Source organism: Platichthys flesus, chromosome 23 (genome assembly GCF_949316205.1).
Source record: "Platichthys flesus chromosome 23, fPlaFle2.1, whole genome shotgun sequence".
NCBI lineage: Eukaryota > Metazoa > Chordata > Actinopteri > Pleuronectiformes > Pleuronectidae > Platichthys > Platichthys flesus.
In genome coordinates this window covers 4,654,257-4,671,800 of record NC_084967.1, presented here as the reverse complement: position 1 = coordinate 4,671,800, position 17,544 = coordinate 4,654,257, and the positions used below count along the sequence as shown (strand labels likewise).

The window sequence follows — 17,544 nt, the reverse complement described above, 5'->3', positions numbered from 1 at the left end:
TTTACTCTCTGAAGTGTTTGACTCTGACTGCTGTAATACTATTTCCTGTCAGGATATAAGATTATATCAAGCCCAGGTTTGATCTTGCTGTTGTTCTCAGAGCAATCACTGTATTTCTCTCGACTGCTGCTGCTTCCTAGGAATTTCATGTAATAGACGGATGCTTCTGTTGAATTGCTGTAACCCATTTTAAACAACTTAAATTTATATATCTACTTCTGCAATGCAAGTGATTTCCCTCTGATGTTTAAATGTGTATGCTTTGTGGAAGCATGAAGGCCTGAATCAGACAGAATGTATCACTATATGAACTCTTGTATCAGTAGTTAAAGCGTTTAGCTGCAACGTTAACAAAGTCAGTTGAGCCAGCATGACTTTGGATTTCTAAATTAAGTCAGAAGGGAGGCAATAATCCAACACTTTTTCTGATACCTGAAAAAAAACGCTAAGGATATTAAAAAGTCAAGGACGTATTTCTATTATTGTCCTCTATGATAAGAAGAGGTTTAGACACCTTCATGTAAAGGTAACAGTTATGTCTTTTAATAAACCTTCAGGTTCAGGCAGGTTGGAAAGGTTTTTACTTTAAGGTATTAATCCAATCTGGGAAATATGTTTACGAGCCAGACAATTATTACTCTTATAAGCTGATCAAACAGATACTAAATATAGATAATAGATGCGGATGTTGAGGTTAAAAAGGGTACTTGGTGCAAGGACACACTGCCCCCCCCCCCCCTTACAAAGTTTCAAATTATTGCACAATAGCAAGGCAGGGTGAGCAAACATGCAGGATTACAACGCTGTGCATGTTGAAGGATTTCTCAGTATTCAAGTTTAAACAGATTTCATACATTCACTGCCAGTTGAAAGCACGCGCTTTATCACGTGGCCTTGCAATAACATTAGTACACCCACTCATACTTTTTTCATTTATGCACTAGTTTCTCCACCTTTAAGAGTTATTTCACTGGTCTGTGCTTAAAACTGAAAACTAAAACTGGTTTTAAGTTTTTCACTGCTTTGTTATGCAGAACGATCAGAGTGTTGAAAATGGGCCTAAAAAAATAAAAGAACTGTAGCTTTACAACATTTTAATTTAAATGTTATCTTCACTGCTCAGTTATCTGAGTCAATTGAGAATGATCGGGATCAGGCTATCTTTATTTCCCCCAGTTGCAAATCTTTAGGCTTTATGCTTATCAGCTATCAGATTTAGCTTCATATTTATTCGACACACATGAGGATGGTTTTAATCATCAAAATTAGCTTCATCAGAAAAGGAAATGAGTGTGATTTGCTAAATGATTAAATGTTTCTGTAATTTCCTAATAACTGAACAAGGCAATAATTTGATTTGGAATTCAAGCAGTTCAGATACTCTTCTTGGAATTAAAAAGTAGACTGCTGGTTCAATTTGTATATTGAGAGACACCACACATGAGGATATGTTTAAGCACCATGAATACACAGGAAAATGAGCCGTGACTGAGCAGAGGTACCTCATGTGTCCACCTGAGAGCGCCGTTTCTCCACGATAGGAATCGTACTGAGAGTGGCGTGGATACTGATGGCTTAACTTGCCCCACGAGATGTGTATCAAGAGGTTCGAATTCTTATGGGAAAAGTAGAAGCAAATGTAATTGAAAATTTGATTAGTAATGAGTAAATTAATCCTCATGATCGGATATATTTTTTTCTTGTTTGTGCATAAAAACAGTTTGGTACTTTAAATGGTTTCACTCAAATTAAAGGACAGGAGGCGTTGTTTGTTCTTTTTGGACACGCAGAAATAATCCGCTCAAAAGCCCTTTAAACCTTTTCCAATCCTACTGAATAAAGCCAAATTAAACTCGCATAGGAAACAAAGTCATTGTCAGCTCCTGAATTTATTTATTTTTTGTCATGAGGGGAAAGAACCGATTTAAGTTAGACACAAGGCTTGAGTAAGAAAATTATTATTCTTGATTGGAGCAGGACTGGAGGACCAGTGCTGTGCAGTGTTCCCTGGGAAATGTTACCCAGATCAGATACAGAGAAGCTGCCATCACACAGACATAAATCTGCCAAACAGACACACAAGTAGCCAGAAGAGACTTTTTATCCAAAGACATGAGCAGCACTAATGGAGAAAATCTTTTTTCATCTGTATTCATTAAGTTCTTACAAGTGCTTTCCCCACTTCATTAACCTAAAAGATCGGAGTAATATTTAGTCTCCCTGCAGTACTCTGGTGATAAGGAAATGTTATATAGCCCTCTGTAGTGGGGAAAGAAAGCTGAATGGATACAATGAGAAATTTAAGACATGTGGAACGTGTGCTACCGTCTAGTCCAAAGTTTTCATTTATTTACAAGGTGCTGTTTCTGTGCCGTCTACGTATCAGAGATCATCTGTCCATTAAACAGTGTAGGCAGTGCTGCCAGGTGCTTCTCTTTCACCGTTCCATCGAATTTAAGTTTGGATGTGACACTCATTCACTGAGCTGAATTAATTGAAATTCCTTTCTTTTGTCTGCTCAGTCATAGTGTCAGTGCTCATTATAATCTCCCCTCTTGCCTTGTTAAGCGGAGCCTTTCTAAATAAAAGCCACAGACATTCATATTCCAATACACTACTTGAAGATCATTCAGAAGGGCTATTTATGTTCCTATTGCTCGGAGCCAGCAAGCGATGAACTTCAGTCCCCTAAACTGGAATTTTTAATAAAAACTGTTGGTAAATTCCATCTCGCAATATATTGGAAGAATGCAAATACAGAATTGATTATTGCCAGACGCTGTGAATTACGTACTTACATTGCTTGCTGAATGTGGGCAGTGCTGCATTTGACGCACACAGAAATAGGTTGAGTGGTTGTTATTGACACACATGCCATCTACCTGCGTTCAGTGTCGGTCTCCCAGCTCCCAGCTCACTGCCTGCCAGTCAGCCTCTCTTTTGAGGGGCAATTAAAAAATGTCATCGCAAAGTACTGGTTGGATCGACACTGGTAATAACCGGGTCACCCGTCCACCTAGGCTCACTATTTAAAAAAAACATGGTTTTGGCTGTGACATTACCAGTCAAAGTTCACAGTTTGAGGTCAAAGTTGAAGTCCTGCTGCAGATTTGCTTTGCCGTAAGGAGGATGAGGAAATATCAGGCAGGTACATGTATGTTGTTGCCAAAGCTTGAGGAAGTTTTCTGTCCATATGAGGCACTCTGTTGCCATGTCCTGGTTTCACTGCTTTGTGTTTGTGTGCAGACGCAATGAGAGAGAGCATGACAATATCTCAATTGTGCCTGAAGACGGTTGTCAGAAAGTCATCTGACTGAACCCAACAGCCGGTGAGGAGCATCTGATTGCTCCTGGCTTCCCCCTGTACGCTGCATTACAAATGAAGCATGACAAAGCTTAAGGTCAAAAACAGGCTCAAAACTTTCAGTGAATGCCAACTTCACTTATTAAAAAAGCAAGACCCACTTTTACTTTTCTTTTGCGCTGCTAAATTTAGCATGCCCACCATAACCCGGCCAGCCCAACTTGTCACTTTTCAAGGACTTTTGCATCACTGTAGCATCTGCTTTACCCTCAAGATGTTATTGGTGAGTGACATCACCACTCACACCTTTAAGTTCCTTAAAGACCTCAAAGACTTAGACACCATAAATAACACACACAAAAAAAGCTAAATTGCAATGGTAAGTAGTGCCAGTAGTGTTCAATGATGCATTGTACACCTGTCAAGAGTGATGGTAATTCCTGCTCTGCATAATTTCCTGTTGCACAATGCAATTATCTACGCTGTCCACTGTCAACACTAGTTGTTGATATTGATGTCCGGACCTCTTTGTCTTTGTTTCTTCTGTCAATACAGGCTCTTATTGTAAATAACACAGATGGGTATTGGATTGCATATTTAACAGTTTGGTTTTAGGTTGAATGAAATTATGCATTTCCTTTAACCCCAAAATTGTCAAAGGTCACATGTTAGCCAATATGTTTGTGTTTACCTTGCATCTGTAAGGTTTGTAGTTAATGATTCTTAGTGTTTTGATGAGTTTACTGAATCACATTGTTGCCTAAAATACTCAGTGCTAGAGTTATTCTTTTACTCCTTATTATTCAGGGTAGCAGTCGGTGGCTTGGACACTCAAACATGAACACATTTTTTGAATGTCACAAGGGGTCCTGCAAGGTGCTAACATGCATTATTTAAACCCACACATCTCACACACACTCACAGGTGGTAGGCAGCATTGAACTGGACAGAAATGTGTGCAGGTTGTCACTTCATTGTTTAGTGCAAAACAGAACTGTTTTAACTCAGACTTAACATAAAGGCAATAGGCAGCTGTGAAAGAGTCCAAATTTGCAAGGGGTATTACTGCAGGCATTGTGGTCTATACTGTGTTTGCGCTTAAGTGGTGTGGAAATATAGTAGTTAAAAATAGGCAATAGATGATGTGTGATTGCTTTTAAACACGAGTTGATAGAAAATTTATTCTGGTGGATACTTGGGCCACATACATTTCTTCTCGCTCAATATATCCCCGGTTCCTCGGGCCAACTCCAGCCTACATGCAGCGTGACTATGCTACTTCCACATCAGGACCAATTCTGACGCACCCACAGAAAATATCCTCGGCTGTCAGCCAAACCTGGAAGGTAAAAGTCGGGATCACCCCAGATGTGGAAATGTATGGGCCAGACGCCATCAGAAGACCCAGCAGTCTGTTTCATTTAGCTATCCCTGGAGCAGCCTGTTCAATCTCTAGGATATACTCCTTTTTCCTAACAATATATTTGCAAACATCCAAACATTTTCCCAGTTTTCACTCTATTCATTTATCCTTGGTTGTTTCTACTAGTCACATTTACTAGTCTCTCAGCTGCTTGCATCATTAATGACATTTAGTATTTGCATCCCTTTCGGAATGTTGGAGCCTTTCTGCACAGCAAGTGTTTCTGTGATTCTGCTGAGCTAAATTTGTTTGTCTCCATTACATCCTGGTTTAACGGTCAGACTGGCAATATCATATTTCTTAGCTAACAATGTATTAGATTGTCTCTCCATATTTTACGACTTAACAATGCCTGCCTGAGTCACTGAGAATCAGCAGCATCTCCGACCAAAACAAATGCTTTGTCTGCCACAACTCCAGCCTCCCTTTGTGTTCTCATAACGGCGTTGCACAGCCCAGTCAAACTGGTTCCTAAATGAATAACTGAAACCACAACTGGATACAGTTACCTTGAGTAAATAAGTCAACTAGAAATTACATTTGTCAAATAAATTAGTAATCTGAAATGCAAGTAACAAATATTATCATGTCGACCCAAGCTGGTCACTTGAAAACTCTGTTAAAGGTTTGAGACCTTTAGCAGAGTGACTCCAGTCTTACTCAGAATAAGTTGTTTTCTTCAAATTAACGTTTGAAATTTAGCACGTACATAACAACTAACGAATATGCATACTGCACACTGGAAAACAAAATAATGGCTCACTCTCCCTTCACACATGTGGACTTGTCAACCCTTAGAGTAATTATCTGTACTCAATCAAGTATGGCCGCTCCTTCCATTAAAACCACTCTTGCGGGGCCTAAGCCCTGTGCGGTTTGAGGGGTTATCATTAACAGAAGCTCACAGCAGCGTTTTATAAAATGTAGGGCCAGTTTTGAAGGGCAGTGCTTCTTTACTACACTTCATGTCTGAGTTTTATGTTAATTGCTCATTTTAAGGCTTAGCAACAACTGTGCAAAGTTTGCATCATTCCATATAGGCTCTCAAAGGGAAATGTTTTTAATTGGCACAAGATGATCAGCTTAATGGTTTGACACTAGCAACCTCCAAGTGTTTGTATTAAGAAGGTGGATGGAGGAATTTCCTGTTCATCAGTGGGCTCCTTCATTCTAGTTTTCGGTTTTAGATACTCAAAGTTAAATTGCTTCAAATGGAGACAGTTCATACTTAATAGTTCTGTCCCAGTGGGGGAACATTAGTGCCAAAATTACATTTTGTCTTATCCACTGCAGCTCTTAACACAGTATTTACATATTCTCAATTTGAGGATGTTTATTAAATAAAATTGCCACCACATAATTGTAGCCTAAATGCATCAGTCTGTGAGTTTGTAACCTGACCTCTGTACTCTGTAATTTTGATCCTATAAATGTCTGTGTTGGTCTGTTTGTATTTGGACGTCTTTACTTGTGAGAGGACACTAGACAAAAAACATAAAAACCTTGGAATCTTTAATAGCTAAATACTGATGTTGAAATGTCTTTAAGAAAGACGTACAGTATTTCATTTAAAAATTCTATACCCTAAAAATAAGTAGTTTGACGCATATATAGTGGCACACGTTAATTAAGATGAGGAGCGAGACGAGGAGTTGATTCTGCTCTAATCTTATGGTAAATATGAAGCTACATCTGCAGGAGCCCACAACCTAACCTTAGAATAAAGACTGGGAGCAGCTAGCCTAGATCTTGAGTAGCTACATCCATCTACCAACAGATCTAAAAATAACTATCAAGCATGATACATCTTGCTTGACACAAAGTGTGAAAATGACAAGTTTTACAATGGGTCATGGGCCAGTTTCTTGGGCAGACAAAGTGACTCCACACATTTTTTTTTGTTTGAACTGAAGAGATATTGCACTGTTACAGAGCAAAGTAAACATTTTCCTAATGCTTCTGTCTTAATATCTGTACCGTCATGCTAAATGGAGCAACATGAGAGTATAGTAGCAATCCTCACTGTCCTTTGAAAATAAAGCAAATAGCCATATTTCCCAGTGTGACAAATTGCAAAGGGCTTGTCTTGACAGTAATACAATATTTGTTTTGGAAATGGAGAAACTACGTCATAAGAATAGTAAATTCAGTGGTTCTTTTTATGCCTGCCTTTATCTTGCAAAACTTAACAGTGTAAACCTCCTTTCTACAGTTCAGGATGTTTTTATGTGTTCTAATTGTGATGATAGGATGGTCCTCCTCATCATTCTGTAAGGAAATGAGTGCTTTGGGCCAGTGGATTGACATTTAAAATCCAGATGAACGAAAATCCACAGTTGATGCAATAAAAGCTGATCGTAGCAAAGTGAACGGCTGAATGTACTGAGATATCCTTTCTTTCTCTATGTGGATCATTAGTGCTGCTTTATTCTTATATCAAAGAACAAACAGCTATCTGAGATTGTGAAGAAATTATAAATATGTTGATCCATCCAATCATGCGTATCAACAACCTGACCTTGTGTTTGCGGAGCGAGGACGGACAGTCTGGTGAAAATTCCCCAGAGACCATCCCCTTCGACGGTCGGCGCCATGGAAACATGGAGCGATTTGCCTGTCACAGTGTCCCGGGTGGAAAGCTCATAATTACAAGAACATTGTGATAAGATACAAGTCTGGATTATAAAACAACAGGCCTCATTCTCACTTCTCTTTCATCTATGGATTTGACTTATATTCAGAAATGAGAATTTGATTGAGTTTCCTCTCAATCTGTCAGGTGTTGAATTGGCTTTTTATATAGATCTAGAGGACTGAACAAAAGAGTTAAAGGGGAAGGAAAGCAATGCAGAGGGATCTCCAAGCACACAGCTTACAACCTTGACAAACTGATTAGGTGGAAGAATACTTTGATGTGGCATGAAAGGCACCATCTGCTTGTTGTACTGTCACACATCTTGCAGTGGTAAACAGCTTCGGGTGCACAGAACGAAAGCATTTAGCATTTAAGAAAATGAAGTTTTCAATGTCACTCTTAATGCAGACCAAATTAGTCAACAAATAAGGCAGCAGACAAACAATACTTGGGTAATGGGGAATATGCGAGTTAAACCCTTTGCACAATTTACTGCCATGGGAAATATTCTGCCTCCGGAAGGAAATCCTAAAATGCTGCTCTGCTTTTACAGTTTAAAAGGGGTACTTAAATAAAAGAATGCTTCTTTAGCTTGCACAAGTCAATGCTTTTCCCGCAAGGCATTTTTTTTTAGACTGGGATAGATACTCACAAAACAGGAGAGTGCAACCCAGCAATGACGAAGCTGTGGCTCTGTCAAATCAAAAAGACATCTTCAAGGTCACAGATGCTTAATTACAATGATGTTATCTCTAATGAACCAAATCGTCCTTGGCAAGCCACCATTAACAGCCTGGTGCCGGAGTCGTGGACATGGATGGCAATCTCTGCGGGGGTTATGAGCCGCTTGCAAGAACAACATCTCAATCTGTTATGTTAACACAGACTGCACACATAGAGGCAGCTGGTTTCTGTCAGTGAGAAGAGATCTTTAGGCGTTAATCAATACCACGGGAACACCATGGCACATCTCTTGGTTCTACAGTACTATTACCTGCATTTAAGTCAGTCATTCAATAGAAGGGTTTCTTTGTGCAGACATATAGCGATTCTGACCACTCCACTAAAGTTATATTAATATTTGCTCTCCTTTTTATCGCTGATTTCGGGCTCCACCAACTCTTGAGGGAAATATGTGGCTCCTTACCTGCAAAAAGGCTCGGCTATGTTTACCAGACATTCTCTGAATTCATTTGCCATTCGGTGCTGCGTGGGCCGCAGTGGCTTTAAAGCTTTTTTTTTGTTTCCACAAAACATGTTTTGAGTTTCAGGGTTGAACGGTGTTGTAGCCAAATCCAATGCAATTTAAGTCAAATTTGTATGTCTGGGCGTACGGACACTGTGATGAAACCACAGGCGCAGTATTGAGGCATGTTCTGTTTGAAGAAGTGTTCACCCGTAACTTCAATTGTGTTGGATTTGGCTGCAACCCTGTTTATCTTCACTCAACCCTCCACTGGCGTACTGGTCAATAGATAATGGACCATCCATTTATGGGTGAACCATCCCTTTAAAACAACCATCTGCCACTTAGGTGTGAGGTGTATAAGGTGTATACCTTAAACGTAAAGTAATAATTTTTCAATCCATTACAATTTGAGTCTGGTGGTTAACTTGCCTCTGACTCATTTGAACCTGCCTTAAATAATCCAGCTGTGGAAGAATCATTTGAGTCTCTGGCGCTGAAGCTTCTTCCTCCTCCTCCTCCTCTTCCTCCTCCACCTCCCTCTCCTCCTCCGGGCAGCATCCCCTCTCTCACTATTGTCGTGTTGGCTGCTGATCAGGTCCGTATTTACTCTCAGGACGACCCCTCCCGCAGCGACACGCAACCCGACCTGCAGGTGAGCAGTTCAGCCGCGGCTTCCCCGTCCCCCCCACCCTCGCCACCTCCCGCACACTCTCGGCGGATTATCCTTATCGGTGGAAGCGGCCAAATGCGCGAAGTTGCGTTTCGGATTTTTGGGATTCACCAGCGGGACGTGGTTCCGCGTCTGGACGTGGAGACGATGTTGTGAAGAGGCAGCGGTGTGGGCGCGGAGGTGAGCTGTCGGCTGGCTTCATTGTTTGTTCTGTTTGGGTTCCACGAAAAAAGTGCCTGTTATCTCCCAGTCATGTGCAGGAAGAGAACAGGAAAGGACAGAGTTTTTTTCTTATAATAATAATAACAGTAATTATAGTGATATTGGACAGTTTTCACCCACAACCAGTTTTCTTTTTATTAGATTTGATTCACTTTCACTTTCATTTTTTACATTACTATATTATGTTCTGTTAACTCCACAAGGTATGAAACAAGTCTTCAGTATTAATTAATCAGCTTAACCGTGCTTGATTAATTGTCCTAGTTCCAGATAGTCAGGAAATATTGAAAGATTTCCAGAACAATTTGATCAGAGCCAAACGTGACCTCTAGTCAAACATTCTACATTTAGTTTACAATGGCAAAAAAACGACAGAAAAGCAAATTCTACAATTAAGAAGAGTGCATTATAGTTATAGTTATAGCCTATTCTTTGATTGATCCACATTTATTTTCTATGGAGATATAACCAATCAATTGAAATGTGCCACAGTTGTTTCCGTTTACAGTTTACAGTTAAGCTGCATGATTACTTATTGCTTATTAATTCATCATTATGTGCACAGCTTCGCAGTGAAAACAGCTGCTTGTGGACAATTGGAAAATTTGAGGCAGGCAACTTATAATTAATATGTTAGAGTTTTTAAAAACATTTCAGCATAGTACATATTTTGCATAATATAACCTTATTGATCTGAATTATGAGCCTTTTATATTGAGCGGCATAATGATCTGCAAAAATTTAGACTGAAGAGGGAAAGTGTCCAAGATAAATTTTGTTTAGAGCAATACCTTGTAAAGGGAGAAAAAGGAATGAAAAGAATAGATAAAAAACGTGTTGGATAAAGCAGGCAGCCGATTGTATTGTGTTGGTTGGAAATGGGAGAGGGTTATGGATTAAATGACACATGTTCTAGCAGTTTCTAACAGTTGTCAGGTGCAGATGATGCCAGCAGCGATCACTGATGGATTTAAATGTGGATCATTATTTATTTATAGAGTTGCATTCATATAATGCCTTTCCCTGTGTTACATTTTCATCATATGCTGGGACTATGTGTTCATACAGTTTATTTACATTTGATTTATAATTTGGCTTATTAATAATAATAATATATAATAATACTGTTAAAAACTGGTTTTAACAGGGTGGCTGACTCATGTACCTATTTGAAATGTTCCTATGATTGAGGCATATTGTAGATTCTGTTAAATAAACAGTATGGGGATATATATCCCATAATAAAATGTTGTGGAAGATTAATTTCTATGTTGTCTGTATCTGCTTTGCTTTCTCTCCTCAGCTGTCAATTATCGGATGCTTTTAAACCTGAAATGTGTACACCCAGTGAGACCGTGACCTGAGAGCCCACCCTGAGGGAAGACCAGGATGCGCCCTATTGCGTCACAGCTTTTAGCCCAGACCAATGTTGGAGGCCGCCATTGCAACCCTCCTAATGCAGCCTTGCTGCTCCTCCTGTGTATTGGCTTCCCTCCCTCTGTGGCTGTTTGCCCACTTGATTGCATTTGTGCCAGTGATATAATTTCCTGCAGCGGCCGCAATCTGTCCACGACGCCCTTTGATCTACCAAGTTATGCCACACGGTTGGACCTGAGCCACAATGTTATCACTACCCTGCCAACAGATTGGATTCCCCATCAATTTGCAAGACTTGCTACACTGGTTCTCAGCCGAAACGCCATAAGCCAAATTGAGGTAAATGCTTTCAATGTCACGCCACATCTCCTGCACTTGGACCTCTCATCCAACCAAATAACAGTGCTTAACTTCTCCCTCTTCACTGGGTTGAATGACCTGAAAGAGCTCCTGCTGTATGACAACCAGATCGTCCTGACCAACCAAGGGGCTTTCAGAGATCTTCACAGCCTGCAGAGGCTCTACCTCGCAGGGAACAGACTGAAGACTTTCCCCTTTGGGTTGTACTTTGAACCTGGAGGGCCCCGTAACCTGACCTTTCTTGATCTGTCCTACAACAGGCTCTCTAAGGTGCCTGTCCAGAGTCTGCTGTCTCTAACCCAACAAGGTAGCATTTATTTGCAGGAAAACCCTTTGGTCTGTGACTGTGCTTTACTCGCCTTACTTGAGTACTGGATGTGGAAACAGTACCACCCCCTGATGGACTTCAGAGATGGATACCCATGCAGGGATAATTCTGGATCAGGGCCTATTTGTAACCAGCAGGGAGTGTCAAACATGCCCCTTGAGTCGCAGACTTACCAAGAAGAGCCTGGTAAATGGCTGAGAGTGCCATGTCCAGGGTTGGCATCTTCAACCCAGGAGGGCCTTGTGGTGTTCTGGGTTACCCCAATGACTGTATTGAATTCATCAACAAATGATCCAAGTGCCCATTTAATAGTTCTCCCCAATGGCACCCTGGAAATCCAAGGAGCACTCTTGGAGGATTCTGGCACATATGGGTGTGTGGTAGCCCGCCAGCGCCACTATGACCCCTACGAGTCTGTTGAGGTCAAGGTTGTGGTCGGAAACTTGAGCACTGCCTCTGCAAGTGGCTTGACCCATCGCAGTAGCACAGAGCATTTCAACACTGCGTTCACCACCCTTGCTTCCTGTGTGGTCAGCATCATATTGGTGCTGCTTTACCTCTACCTCACCCCCTGTAGGTGCAGAGAAAGCCGGGGTGGATCGAGAGGGTGCGGCGGGCGAGCCATCCTCCTCTGTTCAGACCCCAGAGAGGCAGAGTCAGGGGAGCGGCGGTCAAATGGAAAGAGGGTGGCTTTCTTAGAGCCGCAAGCAGAGGACTTGGATATTGGCGGCTCCAAAACACCAGCAATGAACTTGGGACATGTTACCACTGAGGGAATTCTAAAGAATGGAAGTAGGACAGTTGGACAGACCCCCATAGATCCTGCTCAAATAGCGTAGCAGGAAAATTACATTTTACACTCATGTATTCCTATAGTCTGAACCACAATGCTTTTTTTTTCAAAGTCTTGGTTCAGTACAAGGTGAAAACATCCATTTAATGTAAACTAGATTACTGTGATTCTTGTGAAGTACTTTTCCACTGTAGGGTTTGTTGTTCTGAAGCAGACTGTACAGTCCTTCTGTAAGGGCAGAATATCAATCTTGTCTCAGCTGTGCTGTAAGTGGTCTGTTTTTCATTCTGTTCATATGGAAATTGTGCAGCTACCAAGAGGAAATTGTCACTGCAAAGATCAGAAAGATCATAAAAATGTGGGAGGATTTTTAAATTGGGCAGAGAGGAATATTCACACCTGATTTGATAAACTGCAGGAGGCATTGATGGCTTCTGTACAGTATGTGCATTGTGAATGTTGCTGTCACAAAGAACCTTGTTATATTCAATCCGTTTATCTCTTCCTGTGGAGCATATCATTTCAACATGGCAGCCGTATATATGTGAAATTATCTGAGCTTTGTCAGGTCAAAATTTACCTGCTAATATAACAATGTGAAAGTCCAATTTTTATGTTTTGACAGTGTCACTTTTTGTGATCTCATCTCTGTACAGTACTACATTGGATGGGTGAAAGTCATGAAGATGTGATTGAAGGGTAGACTTTCAGCTTAAATTTAACAAAACTATAGCATTAATTGCTCAGGAATTAGGGCCATTTTTATACATTGTCTTTCCAAATGCACAGTCTCACAAGTAACCCATTAAAGGACAAGTTGTATTCTTATTGAATTAAAGCTGAAAGTCTACCCTTCATTCACATCTTTATGGATTGGTCTAAAATGCAATTGGAAATGAACTGTCCAAATAAAATACTCAAAGACAAAGTAGTTGCTCATTGCACTACTATTTGGCGGTAAGAAAGTAAGAAAACAGACAGATAAACAGATTTGTTTTTAGTCTTTTTTTTTACTAAAAATGGGTCATTTGAAAAGGGGTCATTTGGAAAACTAGGACACATGTTGCTCATACTGTTGTGAGACCACATAAAGTCCCAGTCCTCTCCATTACATTAAGTAGAGACTAATTCAATCTGCATGGCTGGATAACCACTTGAATTAGAGATTTCTTTCTCATTATTTTGGTGGACTGTCACATTTAATCTAATGACTTAGCATGGACCTTTAGCTTGACAAATGAAAAAAGTAAAAGTATCAAAATATGTCACAAAGGAATACTTCTTACAATGTCTGTAAATAAAGAGACAGCATCCTTCATGCTTGTCAACCTGTTCCCTTGCTTGCTGTTAAAATTGGACCTCCCCGCTTAACCTCCACATTGCGGAGTTGGGGCTCCGCCGTGAAGCCCCAGTCAGCCCAGGTCAGTGGCACAGAAATCAGAGGGAGGTATGCGAGCTCTCCCCAAGCCCATCGTGATCTACATTCCTTAGTCCTCCTTGTCAGTTTGTATAGGTGTGGAGTCATTTCCAATGTGCCAAGGGTCTTGTTGTAGTTTCCTCGGCTGTACATGTACACACTCTCCACTTTTAATATTTGTTGTTCTGTTAGACACAGGATGCATTTTAAGTAGAAGCAGTGAAAGTATCACTTTGTCAAGACTACAATGACTGATATTTGTAGGGATGAAATAAACAGTTTAAATTTTGCAGCATGCGTGTTTTCTTTTATCCCTGCAGGCAAAAAAAACAGTTTTCAACTTTCAACGTTTAGTTCTTATCTTCAGAATTTTGGAGTCTCTCTCTGGTCCGACCTTTTTTGGAATTACTCTGGTGTGGAATGAAACAAGGTTTTTTGGGGTGAAAGATGAAAAGTAGTGTTACATCAGTAGGATTTAAGGATGACAAATAACCTCTTAGTGAGTCACCAAATCGTATTTTCAAAAATCCTCTTACAAGCCTTTCCAGTGTGCGTGAAAAAAAAAGAAGGCAAAACACAATCCTTTTTTTCCCCCTTGCACACTTGTTGGCCAATAGCTTTTCCAAGTTGGAAGACTATGTTGTGGTGTTAAGGACACAATAAGTGTTTCACGACTGCCTCATGCATTCATGGGTGAGAGGAATTTTTAAGGTGTTGAATGGAGGCTTCAGGTAGTGACGGATCCCATTCGGACTAATTTAAGAATGCTAACGCTGTTCACCATGACAAGGAGCATTCAAAGGTCAGCATTGTGACATAGAGAGTGCTGAGGGAGTGTGAACATGTTGGCACTCTACTAAATGATAAAGTTTTAATGAATTAACATTTGTATCTGCAGAAAATAGCAGCTCTCCTGTTTGTCGTTGTATTTTGAGTCTTACAGGTACCAGTAACTCTCTTAATTTCATTTGTAGCCTTGTCTTAATTTCTTGCCTTTCTTTCTTTAAAGAGGATTAGTCTATACAGCTTAATCATGAGAATCAAAGGACGTATTTTTTTTAGCTTGACCTCTAATAGGGTTCTTTTGTTAATTTCGGACTCCCTTTTTTTTTATCTAGTTCATGTTCGCTTGTCCTATGGCAGCTCTCGTTCTAAAACTGTAAAAGTGACCTTGAGTCCTGGCATTTAAAGACGGGCTGTGTGACTCTACAGTGATGCAGCTTCAGGGCTTCAAGAGCTGTTCACCGGTTTATTTTAAGTTTGTTGAAGCTTAACTCAGTACTTCAAACCCAAACTGGAGAATCAGTGGATGTTAGCATTGTTGAGAATGTGATTTACAATGTCGCTTAATTTGACAAGTCCCAGCCACTGCTGCTCTTTGCCTGTTTATTCAAAGTTTGTTGATCTTAATATTTAACATATCGCTAGTCCAAATCACAGCAGATTTCGACACTGCACTTCAATGGGCAATTAACAATACATATGCCTAATGAAAACAAGATAATAGGAATGGTTTAAGAGTTTATGGACACTTTAAAACATTTAGTTTGGGCCCCCTTTGCATCACAGACCTTGTACCCATTTGATTTGGCGTGAACACAAACATTTTTGGATCTTGCTATCCTTGGTTCAAGGTAAGACTGCAAAAGGTTTAAAACCTTGCTGAGTTGCATCATGGGAAAAGTAGGATGTAGTTTTTTTTATCGAAGTGAGTCCCCCTTTGATAAAATATACTCTATAGTGCAGTAGTTTTGTGCAACTAGATTGCTGCATTATATACATGCACATCTATTCATGTAAACGACTCTCTATCTGCCTGCCACCTAACAATGGTAGCATTGACAGTGACATGTAAAATTGTCAGAACGCTGGCGAACTTGCTTCTTTCCAGCCTTGGGCACATTGCCAGAACTGATATTTCTACTTGGTGTTTGTGTACTTTTTGATGCAGAAAGTATAACACTGGCTTTGTGGACCTGTGTTATCAGGTGCAAATGTACATATAGGGTTTTTATGAAAGCGTATCACTGGTACACACTCTCTTTTTGGATTGATTTATGGCACAATAATGTACATGAGTTACAGTTAGTAAATGTACGGTTAGATTTGATGCATTACTTCACATTGTTACAGGTCTTGTAATATAGGAGTAGTGGTATTGACAGTAGTACTGGGAGCAGCTGAATTAGAATCAGTAGCAACAGTGGTAGTAACAGAGCAGCAGGATATCATTTCATGTGAAGTCCAAAACCACAGAGGCGTGTAATCTCTTCTGTGCCTAATATAAATGTAGTAATTTCCTGACTATCCATAATTCAGGAGTGTAATTTATGTGTGAGTTGTATCTTAAATAGAAACATTAATGGGGACTCATACGAGACAATGGCCCCATTTAGCAAATTGTTCCCAATGTTTAATTAACATGATTTTATTAATGACGGCCTCATAACAGTTGATCCACAGTGAGCGGACAGTTTACACCAAAGCATTGTAATGTTAAAGGAAAAACTGAAACACTGGTGATCATACACCCGCAAGACTGTGGTTCATAATGAAAGGTAATGCATAATACCTGATTCCTCAAACGATTCTTCATCCTTCACTCTGCAATACTTTCAAAAGTCGATGTAACTTTTTTCTGTGCATTAGCTTTCTTAATGGAGCCAGAACTGAAATTTCCGCACATAACTGATGTAAAGTTGTTTTAAACATTCTTACGAGATGCATCAAAAATGTATGATGCATTTCTCCCTAGAAGAGGAGATTTCTTATCTCCAGGGACTTCATGTTTAAATAAAATGTGCTGAACGTTTAAGAGCATGTGCAGCATTAGTGGAGTTTGGTCCTATAACGCTGGTAGCACTTGTTCCACACTTTGCTGTATATGTATTGTATAGATTCTAACAATGTCTGCTAATGCATGAAGAAACCTCCATTAAAAAATTATCACTTGCATTGGCATTCGTTAAATTTTTCATCGCAAATAAAACCATTCGGAGTGAAGAATATTATTGACACTATAAATTATTTAACAAATAAGTAACAAACAGGTTTCTGACTTGTACATATCCTGGCTTACCTACAGCTTTGAAATGGACAATTTTGTTCTGCAGATCTCGCTCCACAGAGTAGAGAGGGGGGAAAAAAAGGATGAAACGGACAGAAATTCAATCACTAGAATAAAATATATTATCTAATGCACCGTGTGGGTTCTATAATAACTGTGAAAACCTTCTGCTCACCATTAAATTGGGTGTTGCAGAAAGGTGAGGAAATTGGTTCAGTTGTATAATTTGAGCTTATTACATACCGCAGGGTTTGTAACATCTTTTGGATGTGAAGTTAGTCAAAAATGACCTTGCTAGTCTCCGGGTTTTTTACTCACTTTTGTAATAATGTAATGTTAGATATACCTTTAATTAACCCAATTTTAGTTTGATGGATGACATTACTGTTACTTGTTGTATGTATATAGCTTTTGCAAACACACTTTTGTTATTTTTGTATTTCACCGCTGCTGGATTCCCAGTTGGATTCATAGATCGTAGACTGTATCTAAAAATGTTGGGCCTAAAAGCGCCTTGATCACTCTCTGGTGGCTGGCTACAATATAGGTCATACATCCAAACTCCTCCATGTAAGCAATTGGATCACAGTAAATCCTTTAATGCTATAAAAACTGGATAAAACATAATGATTGACAACTGAGATTGATTCAAGTAGATGTGTCAGCCCCCCCATCTTTGCTGTGCAGACTCTGGCTCCAAATGCACAAGATGGCAGTGTTTGTATCAGGGATATTTTTTCTTCATTTCTGGATATTGGG

At 39.9% G+C, this 17,544-nt stretch overlaps 1 protein-coding gene across 1 annotated transcript; it reads left to right on the top strand.

Annotated features, from left to right (window-relative positions):
* The first annotated feature begins 9,299 nt into the window (after nt 1-9,299).
* Nucleotides 9,300-14,008, top strand: LOC133948559 (amphoterin-induced protein 2-like). Its single transcript, XM_062382377.1, has 2 exons — nt 9,300-9,401; nt 10,747-14,008. The coding sequence occupies exon 2, from the start codon at nt 10,833-10,835 to the stop codon at nt 12,345-12,347; it is 1,515 nt and encodes a 504-aa protein (XP_062238361.1). The 5' UTR covers nt 9,300-9,401; nt 10,747-10,832; the 3' UTR covers nt 12,348-14,008.
* Nucleotides 14,009-17,544: the final 3,536 nt, after the last annotated feature.

Bases quoted from the DNA above. Each gene is read 5' to 3' on its own strand.
- LOC133948559 (XM_062382377.1), top strand. From the start codon at position 10,833: ATGCGCCCTATTGCGTCACAGCTTTTAGCCCAGACCAATGTTGGAGGC.